Source organism: Ictalurus punctatus, chromosome 14 (assembly GCF_001660625.3).
Source record: "Ictalurus punctatus breed USDA103 chromosome 14, Coco_2.0, whole genome shotgun sequence".
In the NCBI taxonomy this organism is placed as follows: Eukaryota; Metazoa; Chordata; class Actinopteri; order Siluriformes; family Ictaluridae; genus Ictalurus; species Ictalurus punctatus.
In genome coordinates this window covers 2,312,501-2,331,584 of record NC_030429.2, presented here as the reverse complement: position 1 = coordinate 2,331,584, position 19,084 = coordinate 2,312,501, and the positions used below count along the sequence as shown (strand labels likewise).

Here is a 19,084-nt window from a genome sequence, read left to right as displayed (position 1 = left end):
ACTCCGAGTAGGAATTACGAGTTGTTTTTTTCCAGTTTCATTTTTATGGGATATTTCTGCTGAACATTTCAGGATTTACGAGTTGAAGAGCCGTTCAAACGAGGGGTGTAACGAATAATGATAACTAAACAGACCGTTTTTTTTGTTTGTTTGTTTGTTTGTTTTTTATACCTTTCTGAATCATAAACAATGCAAAACTATGTGCATGTTTGCATGTATAAGTCAAAAACGAATATGAACAGAGGTTTAATATTGTAAACAAGCTATCTTAAAAATAAACAAACTCTCCCAAAATTTTTTGATTGAATAAGGATAACACAATTAGGCTTAGTAAATAGATGGTGAGATTTGGATTGGGGGATATGGGATACTATGTACAGTTGTTCCCAAAAGTTTGCACACCCCTTGCAGAATCTGCTAAATCATTAATACTGTTAACAAAATAAGATTGATCCTAAAAATCCCATGTTGTTGTTTATTTAGTCCCGTCCTGAATAAACTATTTCACATAACAGATGTTTACATACAGTCCACAAGACAAGGTAATAGCAGAATTTATTTTTAAAAAATACCCCGTTCAAAAGTTTACATACCCTTGATTCTTAGTACTGTGTCGTCACCTGGATGATCCACGACTGTGTTTTTGTGTTGTGAGAGTTCTTCATGAGTCCATTACATAAGTTATTACAAAAGGTGCAAACGTTCACTGATGCTCAAAAAGGTAACACATTAAGAGCCAGGGGGGTGTAAACTTTTGAACAGGATGATTGGTGTAAATTGTTAGTATTTTGTCTTCTGGGAGACTCTTATTTATCGTCTGAAGGGCAGTACTAAATAAATAATAATAATAATAGAAAGATCTTTAAACAAAATAATTTACAGTGATTATCCTGTTCAGAAGTTTACACCCCCCTGGCTCTTAATGTATCGTGTTACCTTCTTGAGCATCAGTGGACGTTTGCACCTTTTGTAATACTCGTGTACGAGTCCCTCAATCGTCCTTAGTATGAAAAGATGGATCTCGACATCATATAGTTACTGTTGGAAAGGGCTCAAATATGTAGGATATGCTGGGAAAGTAAATAATGTGCAGGACCTGGAGGATTTTTCTGAAGAACAGTGGGCAGTTTAACTGCTCAGGACAAACAGTCGTGGATCATCCAGGTAACGACACAGTATTAAGACTCAAGGGTATGATAACTTTTGAACGGGGTAATTTTTATGAATTCAGTTCTAATCTTGCCTTGTGAATAAGCTATTTCATATAACAGATGTTTACGATATGTAAACATCTTTTAAGTGAAATAGATGATTCAGGACAGGACTAAATAAACAACAACGTGGGATTTTTATGATCAATCTTATTTTGTTAACATTATTAATGATTCCGCAGGTTCTGCGGGGGTATGCAAACTTTTGGGCACAACTCTACATGAATGAATTCTGTCCTGTTATTCTGTCATTCTGGGAGGCCGAAGGCAAGTCCCATTTGGACGAGGCATTATAAAGTCTGGAAGAAAAGACCTCCGATAACACTTCCTAGAGTACCACGGTGGAATGAGCCAAAAGCTAGTGCTGCTCCTGAACGGCACACCATGGAAATGATGGACAGAACTTTCCAAGATGATCTCCAGTTTTGCTGCCATCCTCTCTAACTGTTTCAACTGCGTCCATGGTCAGTCCTATGATGGATTTGGTTTTCCTGATCAGCTTACAGAGATGCTTGACCTCTCCAGCAGTGCTGCTGCTCCCCTAGAATACAACACCATAGAAAATGCTGGCCACCAAATAGAAAAACCCTAGTAGCCTGCTGCACTCATTGAAAGACCAGAGTCTACACAGGAAGAAGAATCTGCTCCTGTACAGCGCATTGGTGCTATCTGTTCAGTCCAGTCTGCAGTTCAGGTAGAACCCCAAATACCTGTAGGACTGCACTCCACATCCTTCCTTTGAATGGTTACTGGTCTTGCAGTCTCTTTAACAACCTGGAAATCCATCACCAGTTCCTTTCTCCTACTCATGTTAAGATGCAGGTTGAGGTTTTCCTGCATCCCAAAAACCTCAACCAACCCTCTGTACTCTGATGCATCTCCACTACGAATACACCCCATAATAGAGGAGTCCTCAGAGACCGTCTGCAGGTGGCACGAGCTGGTGTAGTACTGGAAGTCAGATGTGTAGAGCGTGAAGAGGAAAGGTAATAGAACAGTCCCTGGAGGGACCATGGTGTTGCTCAAACTGTGGCCTGTTGGTCAGGTAGTCCATGATCCAGCTATCTATAGGGGCATTAACATTCATCAGCCTAAGTTTGTTTCCCAGTTGGTCAGGCAGAATGGCATTAAAAGCACTGGAAAAATCCAAAAACATAATCCTCACTGTAGCTCCAGGTTTGTCTAGGTGTGAATGGGCTGTGTGTCTAGTAGGCAAACTGTATGGAGTCCTGATACTGTGCTGTGACCAGTCGTCTGAGCTGTTTCAGGACTAGCTTCTCAAAGGTCTTCATGAAAATTAGTGTAATGTTTCTGTAGTCCTTGAGTGCTGGGACATCTTGTTTTTGCTGCAGATTTGCATTACAGCCAAATTGGAGGCACATTTGATAGTTGATTGGAGACTAAGATTAACTGAATAAACAAGTGAAATCAGGTGTGGGTCCTGCTTGGTTGGAAAAAAAACAAAACATCACCACACCTGCTTTTTGTGGGTAAGATTGAAGACCCCCGCTTTAATGGCACTTGGGAGTCGAATCTTTTAAAAAAGAGATTCAGCTCATTAGCACTCTCTAAACTCTCCTCCACCGTTTGGTTTCCAGCCTGTTTGTAGCCTGTGATGATCCTCACTGAGCGAGCAAGACATGAACAAGAGATGAACTATCCATCCATCCATCTTCTGTACCGCATATCCGGAGCCTGGAGCCTATCCCAGGGGACTCAGTGCACAAGGCGGGGGACACCCTGGATGGGGTGCCAACTAACATTGGTGTAAATATGCAAAATCACAGGTTCCAAACCCTTATCCTGGTCTCGCAGCCCCTTAAACTTAAGAGAGTGAAAAGTGAAATCTAGAAGCCTAAGGGTCCTTCATTTTGTCCCTACATAGAACCCTTAGGGGATCGGTGTAGAACCTTATGAAGTGCAAAACCCCTGAACTGTCCACGGAACCCTTGAAGAACCATTTTATAGGGTTTATAGGGTATACTGTTTTCTCGTGTCACCATTCCTAAACCCCCACAAGAGGGAGTCAGACACCAGATAAAGCTACTCCGGGTTTGGAAAGTAACTCAGGTGGATTTTGTGTTACAGTAAAGTCACTCGTACGTTCTCCACGTAACGTTGTTGATGCCAGTGCTGCAAGGCTGATTTAGATTTAGATGATGTCCAAGACGTCAACTTGATATTGACCAAATTATTCAAGATGGTAATTGGTGGTCTTTACTTGTTACATCATGAAGCGTTATCTCTCCAGCTCAAAACGAACTAAACAGAATATGGACACCATCCGTAGCTCTGGGTCTCGGCTGATCTGAAGTAAAATTCACACTGTAGCCAATTCATACAGTTTGCAGTGAACAGGCGCTCTTTTATAATCTATTTCAAAAAGTTTTATACGTTTGATTCATTATGTACTGTCTGGATCGCTCTGTTTTTTTTTGGGGGGGGGGGTCTGACGTCCAGGCAAGAAGACCACAAGACAGTTGGCCCTGAGGCAGTATAATTAGCAAGCATGGATTTGGCTCCACAGTCCAAGAGCGTTTTTGAAAGTATGCAGTCATGGAGTTATGTAGGCTTTAATAAGGCTCATGAAGGAGACACTTTGTGGTGGGTGTGTAGCTGTTACAGCACCACCCTTCTGTTCAGAGGGAGTTAAAACGGCAAACGCACTTCCTTTGACTGCACTACAGCTCAGTACATGACACTTCACTTACCGCACCTGAAGCTTCGGCTGCTTTCTTTCTGAGCTCGAGTGGCTTTTTCTCTCCAGTCAGAGGTGCGTATTCTATTTTGTTTAAAGTTTAAAAATTGTAAAAAATATATATATATATATTTCTTACTGTAAATTACCCGGTGTAGCAGATTTACTTCTTGTTTGTTCTCTGGATTCTCAGAGGACTTTGTTTTACTCTCTAACTTGCTGTTTTTTTGTGGACAGTGTTTATTCACAGTACAACGTATTTTTCAAATTCCCTTTACTTCACCTATGCGCATAACCCACAGTGACACACGACATTAAATGATATAAATAGGCGTATCAGCTGTTTAATTATTCGGATGGTTATATTCATTATATTTGGATGATATTTTAGTCAGTAGTTACTTCAGTGTTTAGTTTGAGATGTTTCGTTGTACAAACGTTTCCTTTTGTGATCTTATGTTGTTTAATAGTGTGTTTGGCTATGAACTGGGAGCTGTTGGTTTCCTGCCGATACTAAGACGCTAAAATGATAAACATGTTCAAAATAAAAATAATATATATATATATATAGCGTAAACTCTTAGTTCACGGTGTTTTACGTATACACCAAATTATGTCATAGAATATTGCATTTAAAATGGTAATCATTTCAGTACTGAATCGTGTGTGTGTGTGTGTGTGTGTGTACAGCTGTGTTTTAACGCACGCAAACCGGACCGAGGTCCGAGACCTCAGTGGAGATGCTCACGCTGAGCTGCTACAAGACACGGTGACACCGACCTTGTAACAATGGATGTCAACGTCCACGGCAACCCACGTCTTCACTACCGGCTCAACAGCTACCAGCAAACTGTGAGTACTGAGAAGAGTGTGTCTCACACACACTGTACACACACACACACACAGAGAGAGCGATAGAGAGAGAGAGAGAGAGAGAGAGGAGAAACCAGTTCTGCTGCAGTTTTGGACAGTACAGCCTGACAGGAGAGCTAACACGCTTCTCATAGTTTCTGCAAGGCGTGGCCCGCCATCCCGGACGTGTGCCCAAATATTCCTAGAAAAAGCAGAAAGCCTGTTGACACTGTCGCTTAATCCGCGATACAGAACAGGAAAGTTTTAACCTCTGTATGTGTGTATGTTTGCCATGTCAATTAAACCGATAAACCTGGAGCGTCTCCAGAACGTGGGCTATTTTTGTCTCCCACGCACAAAAAAAGACACACATAAGCACACTCGTACGATAAACACTCTCGTACGATTTCCTGAGTGTACGCAGCGAGGGCTGGGATTGTGCTCAGCTGAGGTCGGGTCTGGCCGCAGAGCCTAAAGCATTGTGTTTGTTACAAAGTCCGAGTAACATGAGAGCTACTCGCTGCGATGTGCTCAGTTGCTTGTGCATTCAACACAAGCAGAAAAGCTGGTTCTACCTCTTTCCCCTCGCCCGTCTCTCTCTCTCTCTCTCTCATCAATAATAATGTTAATCAAGGAAAGGCTCAGAATCTGTCTGTATTCGTGTACTCGAAATGCTATCTACTAGTCTGAGCTTCATGAGTCAAACTCTAAAGACAAGGAGTAGTGTACGTAGCTGTTCCTGGCCCTGCCCTTGATGGTTTTTTTGGGGTTTTTTTTTTTCAGAAGCATACACGGTACCCCACCCTCACTCAGTCCTCCCACACAGACACGGGTATAGTGATCCTGTCTTCCACGTCAGGTTGAGAGGTGGGGGCATGGGACGAGAGAAACAAGTAGCCTACTGTTCACACACACACACACTCACATGCACGAGACCGAGAGGAGGGCGCTGGCTGCTTGCACACCGTGTTGCGTATTATGTGCATGATGCTGAGGCGCAGCCACGAAGAATTTCTCCGGTGCAAAAATAACCACCCAGATGGTCAACGGGCCATTCCAGGGAAACCCTCGTTTCCAAAATCCATATAAATATCGCCACTAACCGCTAACATGGTCGCGCCGTCTCTTTTGCACCTCTGTGTGGCGGCGGTTTGTTATTTATTGAGAGAATAAGAACAAATACACTTTTAACTAGGTCGTTTTCTCCACCCATTTAAGCGGTCATGATGTCGACGGCCAAGCTACCAGTCCTTACAACGTGACGTCTTGTATAAATAAATCTGTTCTACAGCACTGCTGAATCGAGTGGGTAAAAAGTACGGTGTGCAAAGTGCCTTTCTTATTCATGTAAGAGTAGATCGGCAGGTTTTAAACAGTATTTAACTTTGTGTGTGTGTGTGTGTGTGTGTGTGTGTGTGTGTAGAACGATGATGGCCTACAGTTTCTCAGTGTGGAGGAAAAGGAGTGCATTCTTTTCTTTGAGGAGACTATAGACTCGTTGGAGGACGGCTTGGACGATTCCAAAGCACTGACCTCCAGAAGGAGCACTCCTGCTGAGATCCTTCGCGCGTCATCTAATTCAGCGTTAAGTTCTGCCCGCGCTGCAAAAGTTTCCCCAGGCCTAATGGAGCATGACATCATTGACTTGGTCCATTCCCCAACTAACCTCACCGTGTCAGGTACTGGTTCAAAGTTATGCCATTGATATGTTGTTTGAAAGCTAGTTTGAAAGGGTTTTTTTTTAATCGAGCGACTGTGGAAAGTCTAACGCCGAACGTTTTTTGCTCCACTCTGTGGCAGATTTTCCGAACATCGACTTGATACCGGAGCCTCATTATGAAACAATGCCACAGAAGGAGAGCGTTGTCCCATCCTCGACCAGAAGCTCTGATGCACACGAGGAGAACAACCACCAGCCTCCTCCCGGCTCCGTTCCCACGCCTGTCGTCATTGCCAGCAAGATCTCCGAGCACCAGGGTGCTGGCGGGATAACACCGTCGAAACTGTTAGGCCACAGACGCAGCCTTGAATCCAAACGTAACCCTCCCATGCCTACGAGGATCCCCCAACTCCCACACAATATCAGCATGACACAGGGCAACCAAGAGCTCAGCCACCAGTCACTCGCCACAGCAGCCGTCAACATTCAGGAGCGCCGCTCGCAGATGCTGGCCAACGTGCCTGCTGGTAACCACCCGCTAGAGGGGGGTGAACCCGCCTGCGTGCGCAACGTGCCCATACGCAGCGTGTCATTCAAAGATATTGCGCCTGACAAGTCCAGGATGGAGGCGCTGTCCAAGCTGGGGTTAACGGGGGGCAAAACGCCTCATTCGACTGCCAGCATGGTTACTAAAGTGAGCAGCAGCACTACTTCACCTTACAGCAGTTCTTACAAAGTGAGCAGCAGTGCTAGTCCACCTGTGAGCAGCTCTAACAAACTGAGCGTCAGCACACCGGCTCATATGACCAACATGAATAGTTCAAAGAACAGCAGCACCTCTGGCGCTCAGTCCATCTACAGCAGTGGCTACCAGACGAAACCCAAGAGTGAACCCTCTTCCAGCAACTTTAACTACTATAAGGGGAAAACCGCTGCAGTCTCGCCTATTGCTAAAAACACAGCTGCCACTTTTAATCAAGAGAGAAGGTCTAGCATCCCACCGACGAGTGCTGAAGTGAAACAGCCCGACTTTAACAGCTATGGTGGTAAGACCATCGTTCTCAATACCATGATAGGTGTCAAGGAAGAGTCTGTCCCATCCCCAAACACACCCGAGCCAGCAGAAACCCAGTTCAACAGTTACGGTGGCAGATCAAGAGTTATAAATTCTGTGGTGAACACAGATGTACCAAACGGGGTGAATTCTGCCCATAGCCACACTCCGACTAGCACCGTCACACCCACCGCGCACCATGGTGACCCCACCAGATCTAGATACCCATCCGAACAAAACACCTATGATGCTAAACCCAAAGCGGCGTTACAACCTGACCCGGTTTACCAGCCTATAGTCAGGACCAGGCCTGCCACGCTGCCCCCTCCAACAACCTCCAAACCTCAAAGCCCCTTTGGATCTCACAGGCCTCGTCCAGATCCGGTTCCTCCAGAGATCCTCAGTAAGCCCGCTCCGTCATTCCGCACTCAAGGCGTCACCGTACAGTTTTCCGGCAGAGGAACGACGGGCGAATCCAGACGGGATGCTCTGCGCAGACTGGGACTGCTAAGGAACACATCCTAAACACTCAGTCTCAGTGCCTTTGGACATTATTTACTGAAATCCATCCGAACGCAATTCCGATGATACGGTCGAACTAAAGGCACACAAGTCAGTTGTCGTCAACTACTATAGTATTATTTTCTATTCTGAATAACGTAATCGGTAATAGTTACTTTCATTACATCTATACTGGTGGAAATTTTATTTAAGAATGTGTATATTACTTCACGGTGATGTTACCATGCTATTCAACAAGCACATGACCAATGCCAGTCTAAAAAGAAAAAGGCAGCAGTTCTCTCTTACAGTGATTTGTACGGAACCGAGTTGGCCTGAGATGCGGCATGTGGCAGACGCTCCAGAGTGACTTCCATTTATCTTTATATTTAGCTTTATACAACTGAACAGTTGAGGATTAAGGGCGTTGCTCAAAGCTCGGCAGGGCTGGGACCTGAACTCACAACCATCCAATGTGAGGTCTACTACTACCACCATTGCTTGTTGAAACTGTTCATCAGTACCAAATGCAAGAAGGTCTGGATCACGGTGCAGCAACGCTGAGTACAGAGTCCGGTTGTTCCCCAGCAGTCTTTCGGCGCCCGAATGGCCTCAGCGCTGAGCAGTGCTTACGGCAATGGAGTTACATGCAAAAGAACGCGAGTGATCCACATCTGGGCTGGAGATCCACATCTGGGCTGGAGATCCACATCATCACTATAAAGGACTATATGACAAATATGTCGCCGGTCATGCTGAAGCTTTCCCGAGGACAGACTTTACAAACCGCGAAAAACCCCACAATCTAGATGTAAGATGCACGGCACAGCTTGACCACCACCGAGCTCGGGTCTGTGGCTGGAGCATCTCGTTATCAAACCTGCGATTAATCATTTAAACACGGCAAGTGGTCAGTAGTGCGAATATCAGTGCTTAGATCTCGCTTCTCACGCCGTGGTCACGTCTACAGGATATTTATACATATTGACCGCAGCACCTCCCATACTACACCACACCGATCCAGATGTAGCCTCTTATAGATGAGGGTGGTGATGGAAAATGTCCCTCCTCCCCCTCCTCCCCCTCCTCATTGGTTCTGTTTCTGTCTGGACTGGCAGACTTTGTCTGGACTCTTTATATTCAGTGATTTGTGTTATACAAGGTGTGTGTGTACGTGTGCGTGTGCGTGTATGTGTGCGTGTGTGCGTGTGTGTGCGTGCGTGTGTTTAAACTAAAAATGAGATGTGATGGAAACGTGACGGAATGAAAACGGATGCTTGGTGCATGGATGATGTGTGTGTCTGTCTGCTTTATTTGATTCATTTTACTACATTATTATTATTGTTATTATTTTAAAACTGACTCCGGTTGTTGTAGCAATTCTACAAATATCAATGAAGGACCCGAAACACAAAAATGTGTTTTCACACACACACACACATACACACCAATCCTGTTACCCATTCTTCATCTTTATTTTCACAAATGGTGCCGCTGCAGTAAGAAACAGAACCATAAACCTTATTTCCTTATTTTGTTTTATTGTTATTATTATTTTTTATTTAAATAGCACCTCTACTTTGAGCTATTTTTATAGTCAATTATAAGTTATAAAGAAATTCCTGTATCACAGCCTGCTGTTTCCTTTTCGTGAATAAAAACAGTTTATCACCCTCATGATTACGCTTGGGCCGTGTTCTTCCTGAGTAATACTCACACGCGTGTGTGTGTGTGTGTGTGTGAATTACGTAAATGAATATTTTATTGCGTGTATGAAGCTGTAAATATATATTTCGCATATATAATTAACAAAAAATATTTATACTGCGTCCAACATTGAGCTGAATGAGATTTAAGTCGGCATGAAGGGAATCCCAGACGTCTGATGTAAATAAGGGTAGTGCTCAGTGTTAGGACACGCCCCCTTACTCTGTGACGCCGCCGATCTACTGCACTGCACACTTTCTCCGCCGTGAGACGCAAAATAAACAACATTCTACGTATTCTTGTACAACACTGTAGTGATATGGTATACTCGATGCTAATATTATTATTATTATTATTAAATATTGAAGAAAAAAACACCTGTATTACATCGTTATGGTGTAATTAAGAACCAGTAACACATGGACGCAGGAGCAGTGAGTTTCACTAAAACTGCCTTTAACACATTCTGCTTTTCAACAAGTATTAGAATCGGGAGTTTACACCACTGAACACGTGGGGCAAGAAACAGAAAACATCCACACTGCCATAATTATACCGGTTACTCATAGTCTAACGAGAGGGAGACAGACAGACAGACAGACAGACAGACAGAGAGACAGGCTAAAACAGACAGACAGATAGATAGATACAGACAGAAAGAAAGACAGAAAGAGAAAGACAGAGAAAGAAAGACAAAAAGAAAAAAGACAAAGACAGAATGAGAACGAACAAAAGAAAGACAAAAAGAAAGACAGAACAAAAGACAGAATGAAATAAAGAGACAGAAAGACAGAGACAGACAGACAGAAAGACAGACAACCAGACAGACAGAAACAAAGACAGACGGAAGGAGAAAGAAAGACAGAAAGACAAAGACAAAACGAAAGAAAGAGATAGAAAGAAATAGACAGAGACAGAGAGAAACAAAGTCAGACAGACATAAAGACAGACGGAAAGACAGAAAGACAGACAGACAGAAACGGAACGAAAGAAAAAGACAAAAAGAAAGACGGAACGAAAGAAAGAGACAGAAAGACAGAAAGAAAGAGACAGAAAGACAAAGACAACAAGAAAGAAAGAGAAAGAAAGAAAGACAGACAGAAGGAAAGAGACAGAAAGACAAAGACAACAAGAAAGAAAGAGAAAGAAAGAAAGAAAGAAAGAAAGAAAGAGAAAGAAAGAAATGTAAGATGGCAGAGTTTCTAAATGCACAAGCCCGGAGAGAAGGAAAGCAGCGGGTATAAGAACAATGTCAGTGAGATGGTGAGATGATGGGTTTCGTGATGATCATGTTTATTTGATAAAGATCCCATGGGGGGATGAAACTGAATCCTTGAATCTATTTCTCTTCTCAAAACAGCGAAGTCACGTGAATACGTCTGAATGTTGACTGAGCGTAAAGTGAATATTTATACGGGTGCATCCCAAAATATTACAATGTCCTGGAAAGGTTCGTTCTTCCCCCCATAATTTAATTCAAAACGTGGATCTGACTGTGGAAACTTCACACTGGACTTCAAGCAGCTCGGACTCCGGGCCTCTCCACTCTCCCTCCAGACTCTGGGACCTCGATTTCCAAACGATACGCAACACAACCTTTACGTTCGTCTTCCCCGTGATTGCGCTCGTGTGCGCCGAACCAGACCGAGAGATTAAAGGCTCAGGAAACCTTCGCAGGTGTTTCGAGTTCATTCGCTGTTTAGAGTCTTCTCAGGTTGCCAGGTCTGTATTATAAACTCTTCACTCGAGTATCTTGAGATACTGGATTTTTGGTTTGCGTGAGCCGTGATCATCGTGATTAAAAACAAAGAGTCGTGAAACATTTCGCTTTACGTGTGATAAATCTAGAAAATATGAAAAAGTTCCACTTTTTGAATTAGATTACAGGAAAAAAATTTTTTTTTCCATGATAGTGTAATATTTTGAGATATTGCACCAGTATAATTCATTTAAAGGTAAGAAGAGCTGCTGTGTTTACTGATGCTGTGAGCGGCCATGTCGATTTGACGTCAATCGAGCTTGGAGAGACCATCCTGCGTTCCTGAGTAGGAATTTAGAGTTGAGGGGGCATTTTGTTTTGATGTTTGCTGGTCCGATTTCTGGAATTACGTTACAAGTTCTTGTCGTATTGCCATTACAAGAATCCCAGACCTGCGGTATGGGCCTCATTAGACAGAGCTGTAAACGTCAAACCCATGAGCTCAAACGTTCCAACCAGTTGGATATTGGATTTCCAACATCTTCGTACGCTGTAGAGTTAAAATTTCACTTCAGTGGAACCGAGAGGTCCAAACCAGTTCCAGAATCACTGTCCCTGTAAAGCGAGCTCCATGAAGACATGGTGTGTGAAGGTTATAAGAACTCGAGTGTCCTGCACAGAGCCCTGACCTCAACCCCACTGAACACTGAACCTTTGAGATGAACCGAACCCAACCTCACGAACGCTCTTGTAGCTGAACGAACACCCCATAGCCACGCCCCAAAATCTAGCGGAAAGCCTTTCCAGAAGGGAACAGGAACAGAGCTGAGAATGGCATCTACAGCAGAGGTCGAGATTGGGAGGGGGAAGGAAAAGACAAACGATAGCTTCTTAACTTCCTTGATAATCATCTCCGCCTTGGGAAATCCAAGGTGAAACCGTCCAATCCTTCCCACCCGTTTCAGGAAGCAGCTTATCATATTTATCCCCCTGTCGGACCAGAGATATGATTTATTTGGGTGAAGGATCATTCCTAGCCCAGCAGTGACTAACATTTGCGTGACACTAATACAAGTGTAGCAGTGTTCCTGTGGCGTTCACATGCTCTCACAATGAACGATACATTTATTAGACACACCTACATTTTCAGTACGCCCTGTAGGCACACAGTTCTAGATTATCACTTTGATTTTTCCCGTGCATAGTTTGTGTTCGTTTTCTTTCTATTTTTCGTTCTATTGTACTGTTTCTTATTCCAGAATGGAAACGGCACTACACCCACTACACCACATCTAGCGTTCCCCATCGTAGTGCCTTTCTTCCTACACACGATAACCCAAACAGTTCAAATGGAAGAAACATAAATTAAAAAAAAAAAAACGTAATGGATGCATAAGTATTCGCCCCCGTTGTTGTTTTGAAACCTCTTAATTAGTTCTGGTGTAACCAGTTGCTATCAGACGTCACGTAATTAGTTGTAATGGAGCCGACCTGTGTGCCAGTCAAATGTCATGTTATCGCAGAACAAATACACCTGCTCCTAGAAGAATGCAGAGCTTGTTAGAGAACATACCTGAACAAATATCATCATCGTGGAGACCAAGGAGGTACAAGTCCAAAACAATCAAGCACACAGTTCTGGAGAAGTTCAAACAGTGTGTTATACAAATTTCTTTCTTTCTTTTTTTAAACCAAACAAACTTTGAACCTCCTGTGGAGTCTGATTAAATCCATTATAATTATTAAAAACGGGGGAAAATGTCTCTGCAAAAAAAAGTCATTGATCAGGTAAAGAGACGATTATTATGGAGCATCTGAGAAGCTAAGGGTAACGCTCACCTTGATGCTATCACCACGTGCTTCAGTGTGGAGATGGTGTTCTCAGGGTGATGATCCGTGTCGGGTTTCCTGCCAAACGTTAAGACCAAAAAGTTCCTATTTTGGTCTCCAACATGTCTTTTGGCAAACTCCAAACGGGACTTCATGTATGAAGCTCGGCCCGTTTCCTTAAAGCCCAGTGTTGTGGAGTTTAACGCTAAGGTTGAGAATAGCTTCTCCCATCCGAGCTGTGGATCTATCCAGCTCCTTCAGAGTTACACTCGACCACATGTTTGCTTCTCGAAGAACTAATACCGTCCTTACCTGGTCACTGACTTTCGGTAGAGTCACGGTTGCCTCACATTCTCTCCGTTTTGTAAGAACAGATTTAACGATTGAGATTAAATGCCAAGAATACATTTCTGGAAATTCTAAACAAAAAAAGGGCATCTACTCTGAAGATGCTAAAACACTCAATTATTTAGATTTATTTTGGATTTGTTTTAAATCACAACATAGTCCCATGTGTGTTACTCCAGAGTTCGAATGACTTTATTATTATTCTAAAATGTGGAAGATAAAGAACGAGCGTGTCTAAACTTTCGACCGGTAGTGCACTTTCGGCCGTATAGCGTACATCGGTTTCTATTTTCTGTAAATATGTAGTTTACTCATTAATAAATACCACCTTAAGCAATAAATAGACCAAAACAATGACGAGCACATTGTTAGAAGCTTTTTATCATCTGGGCTTTCCCCATATTTTCCAGTTATTTTTGGATGCATGTGCTTGTCTCATAGGGCGTGGCCTGGCTCTCCCAGCTGGGAGGGACAATAGGAACAAACAAAAAAATTTGAGTTCAAAGTGAAACGGAGGTTAAATGAATGGTTGCCGTGTGTGCACTGCGCGTAAAAACGGCGCAGGTACAACAATCGGACGAGAATGCAGAAGAACGGGGTTCATTCCTGGTGCTGGTGTGTCAGACAGGTAAGATCAGCGTGACTACACACCCCCCAGCTGACTCACACGCGCAGCACTTCCGATCCAGAACGATCCATAGCTTCCATCCAGTCACATTTCAAGGACAGGTCGAAGGTGCGATGACCGAACTTTTGTCGTCAGGTGTTAGCTTTGACGCTATTAATACAGTTTGGATCTGACTGTATCTACAGACGAGTGACAAATTAACCGAACAAAAAGTGTATTTCAGTAGGGTGATGAGTGACTACAAGCCTCCAGTACACCTTTAGAGACTGATAGACTCTACAAGTATAGCTGTACTGTTGGGATGAACCCCTACACCAAAAAAAAAAGATTTTGTTGTTTTGATGATGAAAAGGAGTGCTGTCCGACAGATCGCTCCAAAATCTGTCACCATTAGTGTGACTGACGATTCAGCGCAACCAATCCACATCAGTGCGTCGGAGGAAACCCAAACGGACATGGGGAGAACAAGTCTGGAGAAGCTGGAGCTGTGGAGACACCCTGGAGCTGTGAGGTGGCGCCTCCGCACATTACGTCAAGGTCCCACCTCGGAACTATTACAGTATGTTATTAATCGTCACCGTACTGATCACTCCAAAGGAATGTAACACTTGTTTGTGCGTTACACGGCCGGCTGCGTTTATCCATTTCATCACTAAAACCCGCGAGAACGAGCTATTATCCTGGGAGGTTCATTTCTGTTTCACGCCTGCCCCTTGTGGTTGACCCTGATACAACATGCCAACTGTTCCTAAACTTCGATCGTTTCGTTTAGGTTTCTGTAAGAACACCGAGTGAGACAGACAGACACGAATAAGACACGAGAAGTTGTGATCACAGCAATTAATTCACTTTAATGCATATGATTAATATTCCGCGACATAACGCATACGCTGAGGCCTACGCCGTCTCTAAGAACACGTTTCTATTTTAATACAAGCTGCTGAACAGAGAGAAAAATCACTTGCCGCTAGAGTCAGCCGGATGTGACGGGGAAAGGGGATTCATTACTGAAAAACTGAGATATACCGTTGTATATCTAAATGTATATCTATTGTATATATAAAGCACAAAAGAAGAAAAAAATAATAAAATACAGATCCAGGAGTGCAAATGATTTCCAAATCAGAAAGCTTGCCCGTGAAAAAGTAAACAGTGTGTTTTCCCGCTCTTATGGAACTCCTCTGCTCCTGCTGAGGGAAGCAGTATGATCTACAGTACTCTCACTCGGTCACTCTCTCGCTCCCGTGGCCTGAGCTGCCCATCTTAACAAAAAGTTTTGTCCCCCCCCACCCACGGGCCACTGAATCGTTTTTGAGTTCTCATGTTCCCGCTTGTGAAGGATGAGTTCCTAACCCTGTGCGTGTTGGTCACCACGTCAATCGCAGCGCAATTCTGAAACAACTAAAACACACTCGCGCCGAATACTTCACACGTTTGCGGTCTGCGCTCTGGAGTCTGTTCGTCGCATGTGTGTAATCGGAGATATCCGTTTGTGTGTGCGTACATGTGTATGTGTGTGTGTGTGTGTGTTCGTATCTTGTTCTTCTGTGTGTGAGAACCGTACTGGTCGTCGGAACTCCGCAGCCGTAGAGCTGATGGGGCTCGTCTTCGTCGTCTTGCTCTCTCCTCTCGGGTTGGTGTAGTTGGAGTCTGTAGCGGGTACGGTTCCCCATCAGTGAGGGAGCAGTGCACCACGCTCTCCCTTTGTTTCTCTCTCTTCTTCATGCGAGCGCTCGCTCGATCACTCACTCAGCGTCTCCTAGGAGCAGGGCAGCAGGTTATCATGTGTCTACCTACATGACCTACGTAGATTTACATACACACGCAACAAAAATATCTCGAATGATCATCTAGTATCACCTTATAACATCTCAAGCTTGCTATGTACAGTACAGTGGGCGGAGCCAGGAGTCTTTACCTTCCCCCAGTCTTGAATATCAGGTCTGCGTTCGGTGCTCCTTTAGGGTGCTGGTAACGCGGTCTGCGCTCTCGGTTTGTGTTAGCAGGGGCGGGTCTCTGAGCCAGCGACTGCATCATCTCTGTATGCGAAAGTAAAGGGGGGGGGTAAACAAGAGCAGCACAAACACCAAGAGATCCTGAAACGAACTGCCCTCTTTTCCTTCTCTCACCCTGGTAGTCTTCCTGTTCCTGCCTTTCATTGATGTCTAGAGTGAGTTTCTTCATGCGCATGCGCTCCTCCTGCTCTGCCTGCTGCTGGTTGAAGTGATTAGCGGCCAGATGTGACGACAGCGGCACGTTCAGGATCTTAAACTAGAAGCACAAAGGGTTTCGGACGGCGTTTATGAATCAGGAAGTGAGCATGTAGTGAAGGAGTACAGATTAATTGAAACTGTACAGTAAAGCAGTGTAGGGGCTTTAACAGTGTGTGTGTGTGTGTGCGTACGCTATAATTGACTTCCCCCTGAAGCCACTTCCTGAACACACCCAGCTGCTTCGGCCTAAACTATGCATTCCACAGCAAACACACACTTTCATGCAGACCTGCTGTTTGTTGCCTTTCCTGGTCAGCATGACGAACTGCATGGTGTCGTTGTCGGCCTCGGCGTCTCCCGAGCACGAGGGGGTGGAGCCTTTCTTCAACTGGCTCTTCAGCTGCAGCGGTATAGCGACGTCAAGTTGGTGCACTTTCACTGCCTCGCCACTGCGCTGCTGCTCACACACACAAACACACACATATACACACACACACACACACACACACAAATAAGTTAAACACTAATTAAGGTCACAGACATTAGAATGTTTTCTTGTCGCTGATTTTAAAATGATATTTCAGTTGGTAACTAGGGTGTTGATAGACTTTTCAAGGTAGTTGCTAGGATGTTGTTAGTTGGTTGCTATGTGAACCCAGTTGGTTGCCAGGGTGGTTAAGGTTAGGTGCAAGTTGCTATGATAGTCCACGTGGTTGCTAAGGTGTTGCTAGCTGGTTGTATTGCTAACTTAGGTGGTTGCCAGGGTGCTGCAAGGTAGTTGCTAGGATGTTGTTAGTTGGTTGCTATGTGAACCCAGTTGGTTGCCAGGGTGGTTAGGGTTAGGTGCAAGTTGCTATGATAGTCCATGTGGTTGCTAAGATAGTCCACGTGGTTGCTAAGGTGTTGCTAGCTGGTTGTATTGCTAACTTAGGTGGTTGCCAGGGTGCTGCAAGGTAGTTGCTAGGATGTTGTTAGGTGGTTGCAACAATAGTGCAGATGATTGCTAGAGTGTTGCTACGCTAACCCGGTTGGTTGCTAGGTTGTTGCAAGGTGGTTGCTAGGATATACCAGGTGGTTGCTACAATAGTGCAGATGAATGCTAGATGGTTGCTATGTTAACTGGTTGGTTGGCAGGGTGTTGCTATGCTAACCCGGTGGGTTGCCAAAGTGTTGCAAGGTGGTTGCTATGATATTCCAGGTGATTGCTAGGTGGTTGCTACGATAGTCCAGGTGGTCTACTAACCCAGTTGGGTGTCGCTAGAATATTCCAGGTGGTGGCTAGAGTGTCGCTAGCTGGTTGCTAGGGTATTTCAGGTAGTTTCTATGGTGTATGTAGGTGGTTGTTAGGGAATCTCAGATGGTTGCTAGTTTTGACTGTCTTCACTAAGGCTCAAATCGTGTGAAAGAAGGACTATTAAAAGGTTCCTCATGTATTCCTAAAGGGGGAAAACACAATGTGAAGTGTTGCTACGTGGCAACTGCAAACTGTTCCCCGAAAGCAGCCTAAAAAAAAAAATCGTAATCCAGGAGAACAGGACGTCGCCTCGGTTACGCGGACTGAACAACCAGGTGTGCGTGTTTTAACGTTTACGCACCTGCAGGTTTTCCAACATCATCTTGTCCAGAGCCTGAATGAAGTCGTCGTCCTCAGCGCAGGCCACGTGCTTCAGCCCTCCGCCACGAATCATCACCTCCTACATGGCACACATTCCACACGCACACAATTAAACCACTTCCTGTCCGACTAGTCCGACTAAACCACGGCTCTCCGAGTCACGGTGTTGCTTACGTTGTTTTCCTCGTCGGTCTCGTTCTCTTTATTGGAGTCGGTCAGGTAGTCGGTGTTCTCTTCCTCCTCGTCACGCTCTTCTTCCTCGTTCTCCGAGCCTTCCTGCAAGAGCGCATGCCAAGGTCATGACCGGAAATCAGAGCGGACCTGTTTTACCTGACTAGCCTGACTACAAACCAAACTCCCTCTCCTACGTTGTTCCCCCCCAGTGCTGTGGTGCGTCATGGTGCTCTGCGCTCACCTCCTCCTCGGGTTCGTTCATCTCGCTCTCGTTTCCGGACTGCTCTTCGGTCTCTGCCCCGCGCTCGTCTTCGTCTTCCTCGTCCTCCTCGTCCAGAGCCTCGACTTCCCCCACGGTCCTGGAACAGCTTCCGTCCTTCTCTATAGTAAAGCCTACACACACACACACACACGTTCGTGTCATGTTTGTGAGAACAATAGAAAGCAGTCGCCTGTCCGGACTCGGCCACTTACAGGCCTGCAGTGGATCCTTTCTCTTTGTTAAGCACTCCGCAGACATCCTGCTTCACTTCCACAAGCTTATCTGCTTCACTCTGATTTCCCTTTTATTCAAACTGATGATAACAAAAAGCACCAATAATCCACCCACCATTCCAGTAACGCAGGTGAACACCTTCTCACGTATCCCAGTGTTTATTCTTTCAGTAACCTCCGGTGCGGACTCAAAAAGCACTCGCACGTATAATATATATATATTTTGTTAAATGATCATTTATTTGACTGTCACCAGTTGAAAAGTAATAGTCATAAGAACATCAGCAATAATAATAATAATAATAATAATAATAATAATAATAATAATCAAAGCTGCAAGCAGCATTTTCAGGGGCCAAATGTGGTGAGGAAGATTGGACAAAATTTGCAGGGAGAGCG

The 19,084-nt window shown here is 44.5% G+C and overlaps 2 protein-coding genes across 5 annotated transcripts in view; one reads left to right on the top strand and one right to left on the bottom strand.

The window, feature by feature from the left end:
- The first annotated feature begins 3,851 nt into the window (after positions 1-3,851).
- Positions 3,852-9,653, top strand: LOC108275047 (proline and serine-rich protein 2). The gene is made up of 4 exons (XM_017485601.3): positions 3,852-3,984; positions 4,600-4,761; positions 6,185-6,440; positions 6,562-9,653. Exons 2-4 carry the CDS (start codon positions 4,699-4,701, stop codon positions 7,998-8,000), a joined length of 1,758 nt encoding a protein of 585 aa, XP_017341090.2. The 5' UTR covers positions 3,852-3,984; positions 4,600-4,698; the 3' UTR covers positions 8,001-9,653.
- A 5,366-nt stretch (positions 9,654-15,019) lies between these two features.
- upf2 (UPF2 regulator of nonsense mediated mRNA decay) overlaps positions 15,020-19,084 on the bottom strand; it is a 16,551-nt gene continuing 12,486 nt past the window's right edge. For 2 of the 4 annotated variants that reach the window (XM_053685576.1, XM_017485602.3), the window contains exons 16-22: positions 18,432-18,583; positions 18,191-18,292; positions 17,997-18,095; positions 16,691-16,858; positions 16,318-16,459; positions 16,107-16,227; positions 15,020-15,990 (exon numbers count right to left, since the gene is read on the bottom strand). In XM_053685576.1, coding sequence (XP_053541551.1) covers positions 15,978-15,990; positions 16,107-16,227; positions 16,318-16,459; positions 16,691-16,858; positions 17,997-18,095; positions 18,191-18,292; positions 18,432-18,583 — 797 coding nt within the window. In that variant the 3' untranslated portion in view covers positions 15,020-15,977. Of the gene's footprint in view, positions 15,991-16,102; positions 16,228-16,317; positions 16,460-16,690; positions 16,859-17,996; positions 18,096-18,190; positions 18,293-18,431; positions 18,584-19,084 lie in introns of those variants that run through there. The other 2 variants (XM_053685577.1, XM_053685578.1) reach the window with 2 other exon arrangements.

Coding starts and splice junctions, on each gene's coding strand:
- LOC108275047 (XM_017485601.3), top strand. CDS start 4,699: ATGGATGTCAACGTCCACGGCAACCCACGTCTTCACTACCGGCTCAAC. Junction 4,762..6,184: donor TCAACAGCTACCAGCAAACT/GTGAGTACTGAG, acceptor GTGTGTGTGTAG/AACGATGATGGCCTACAGTT. Junction 6,441..6,561: donor AACTAACCTCACCGTGTCAG/GTACTGGTTCAA, acceptor ACTCTGTGGCAG/ATTTTCCGAACATCGACTTG.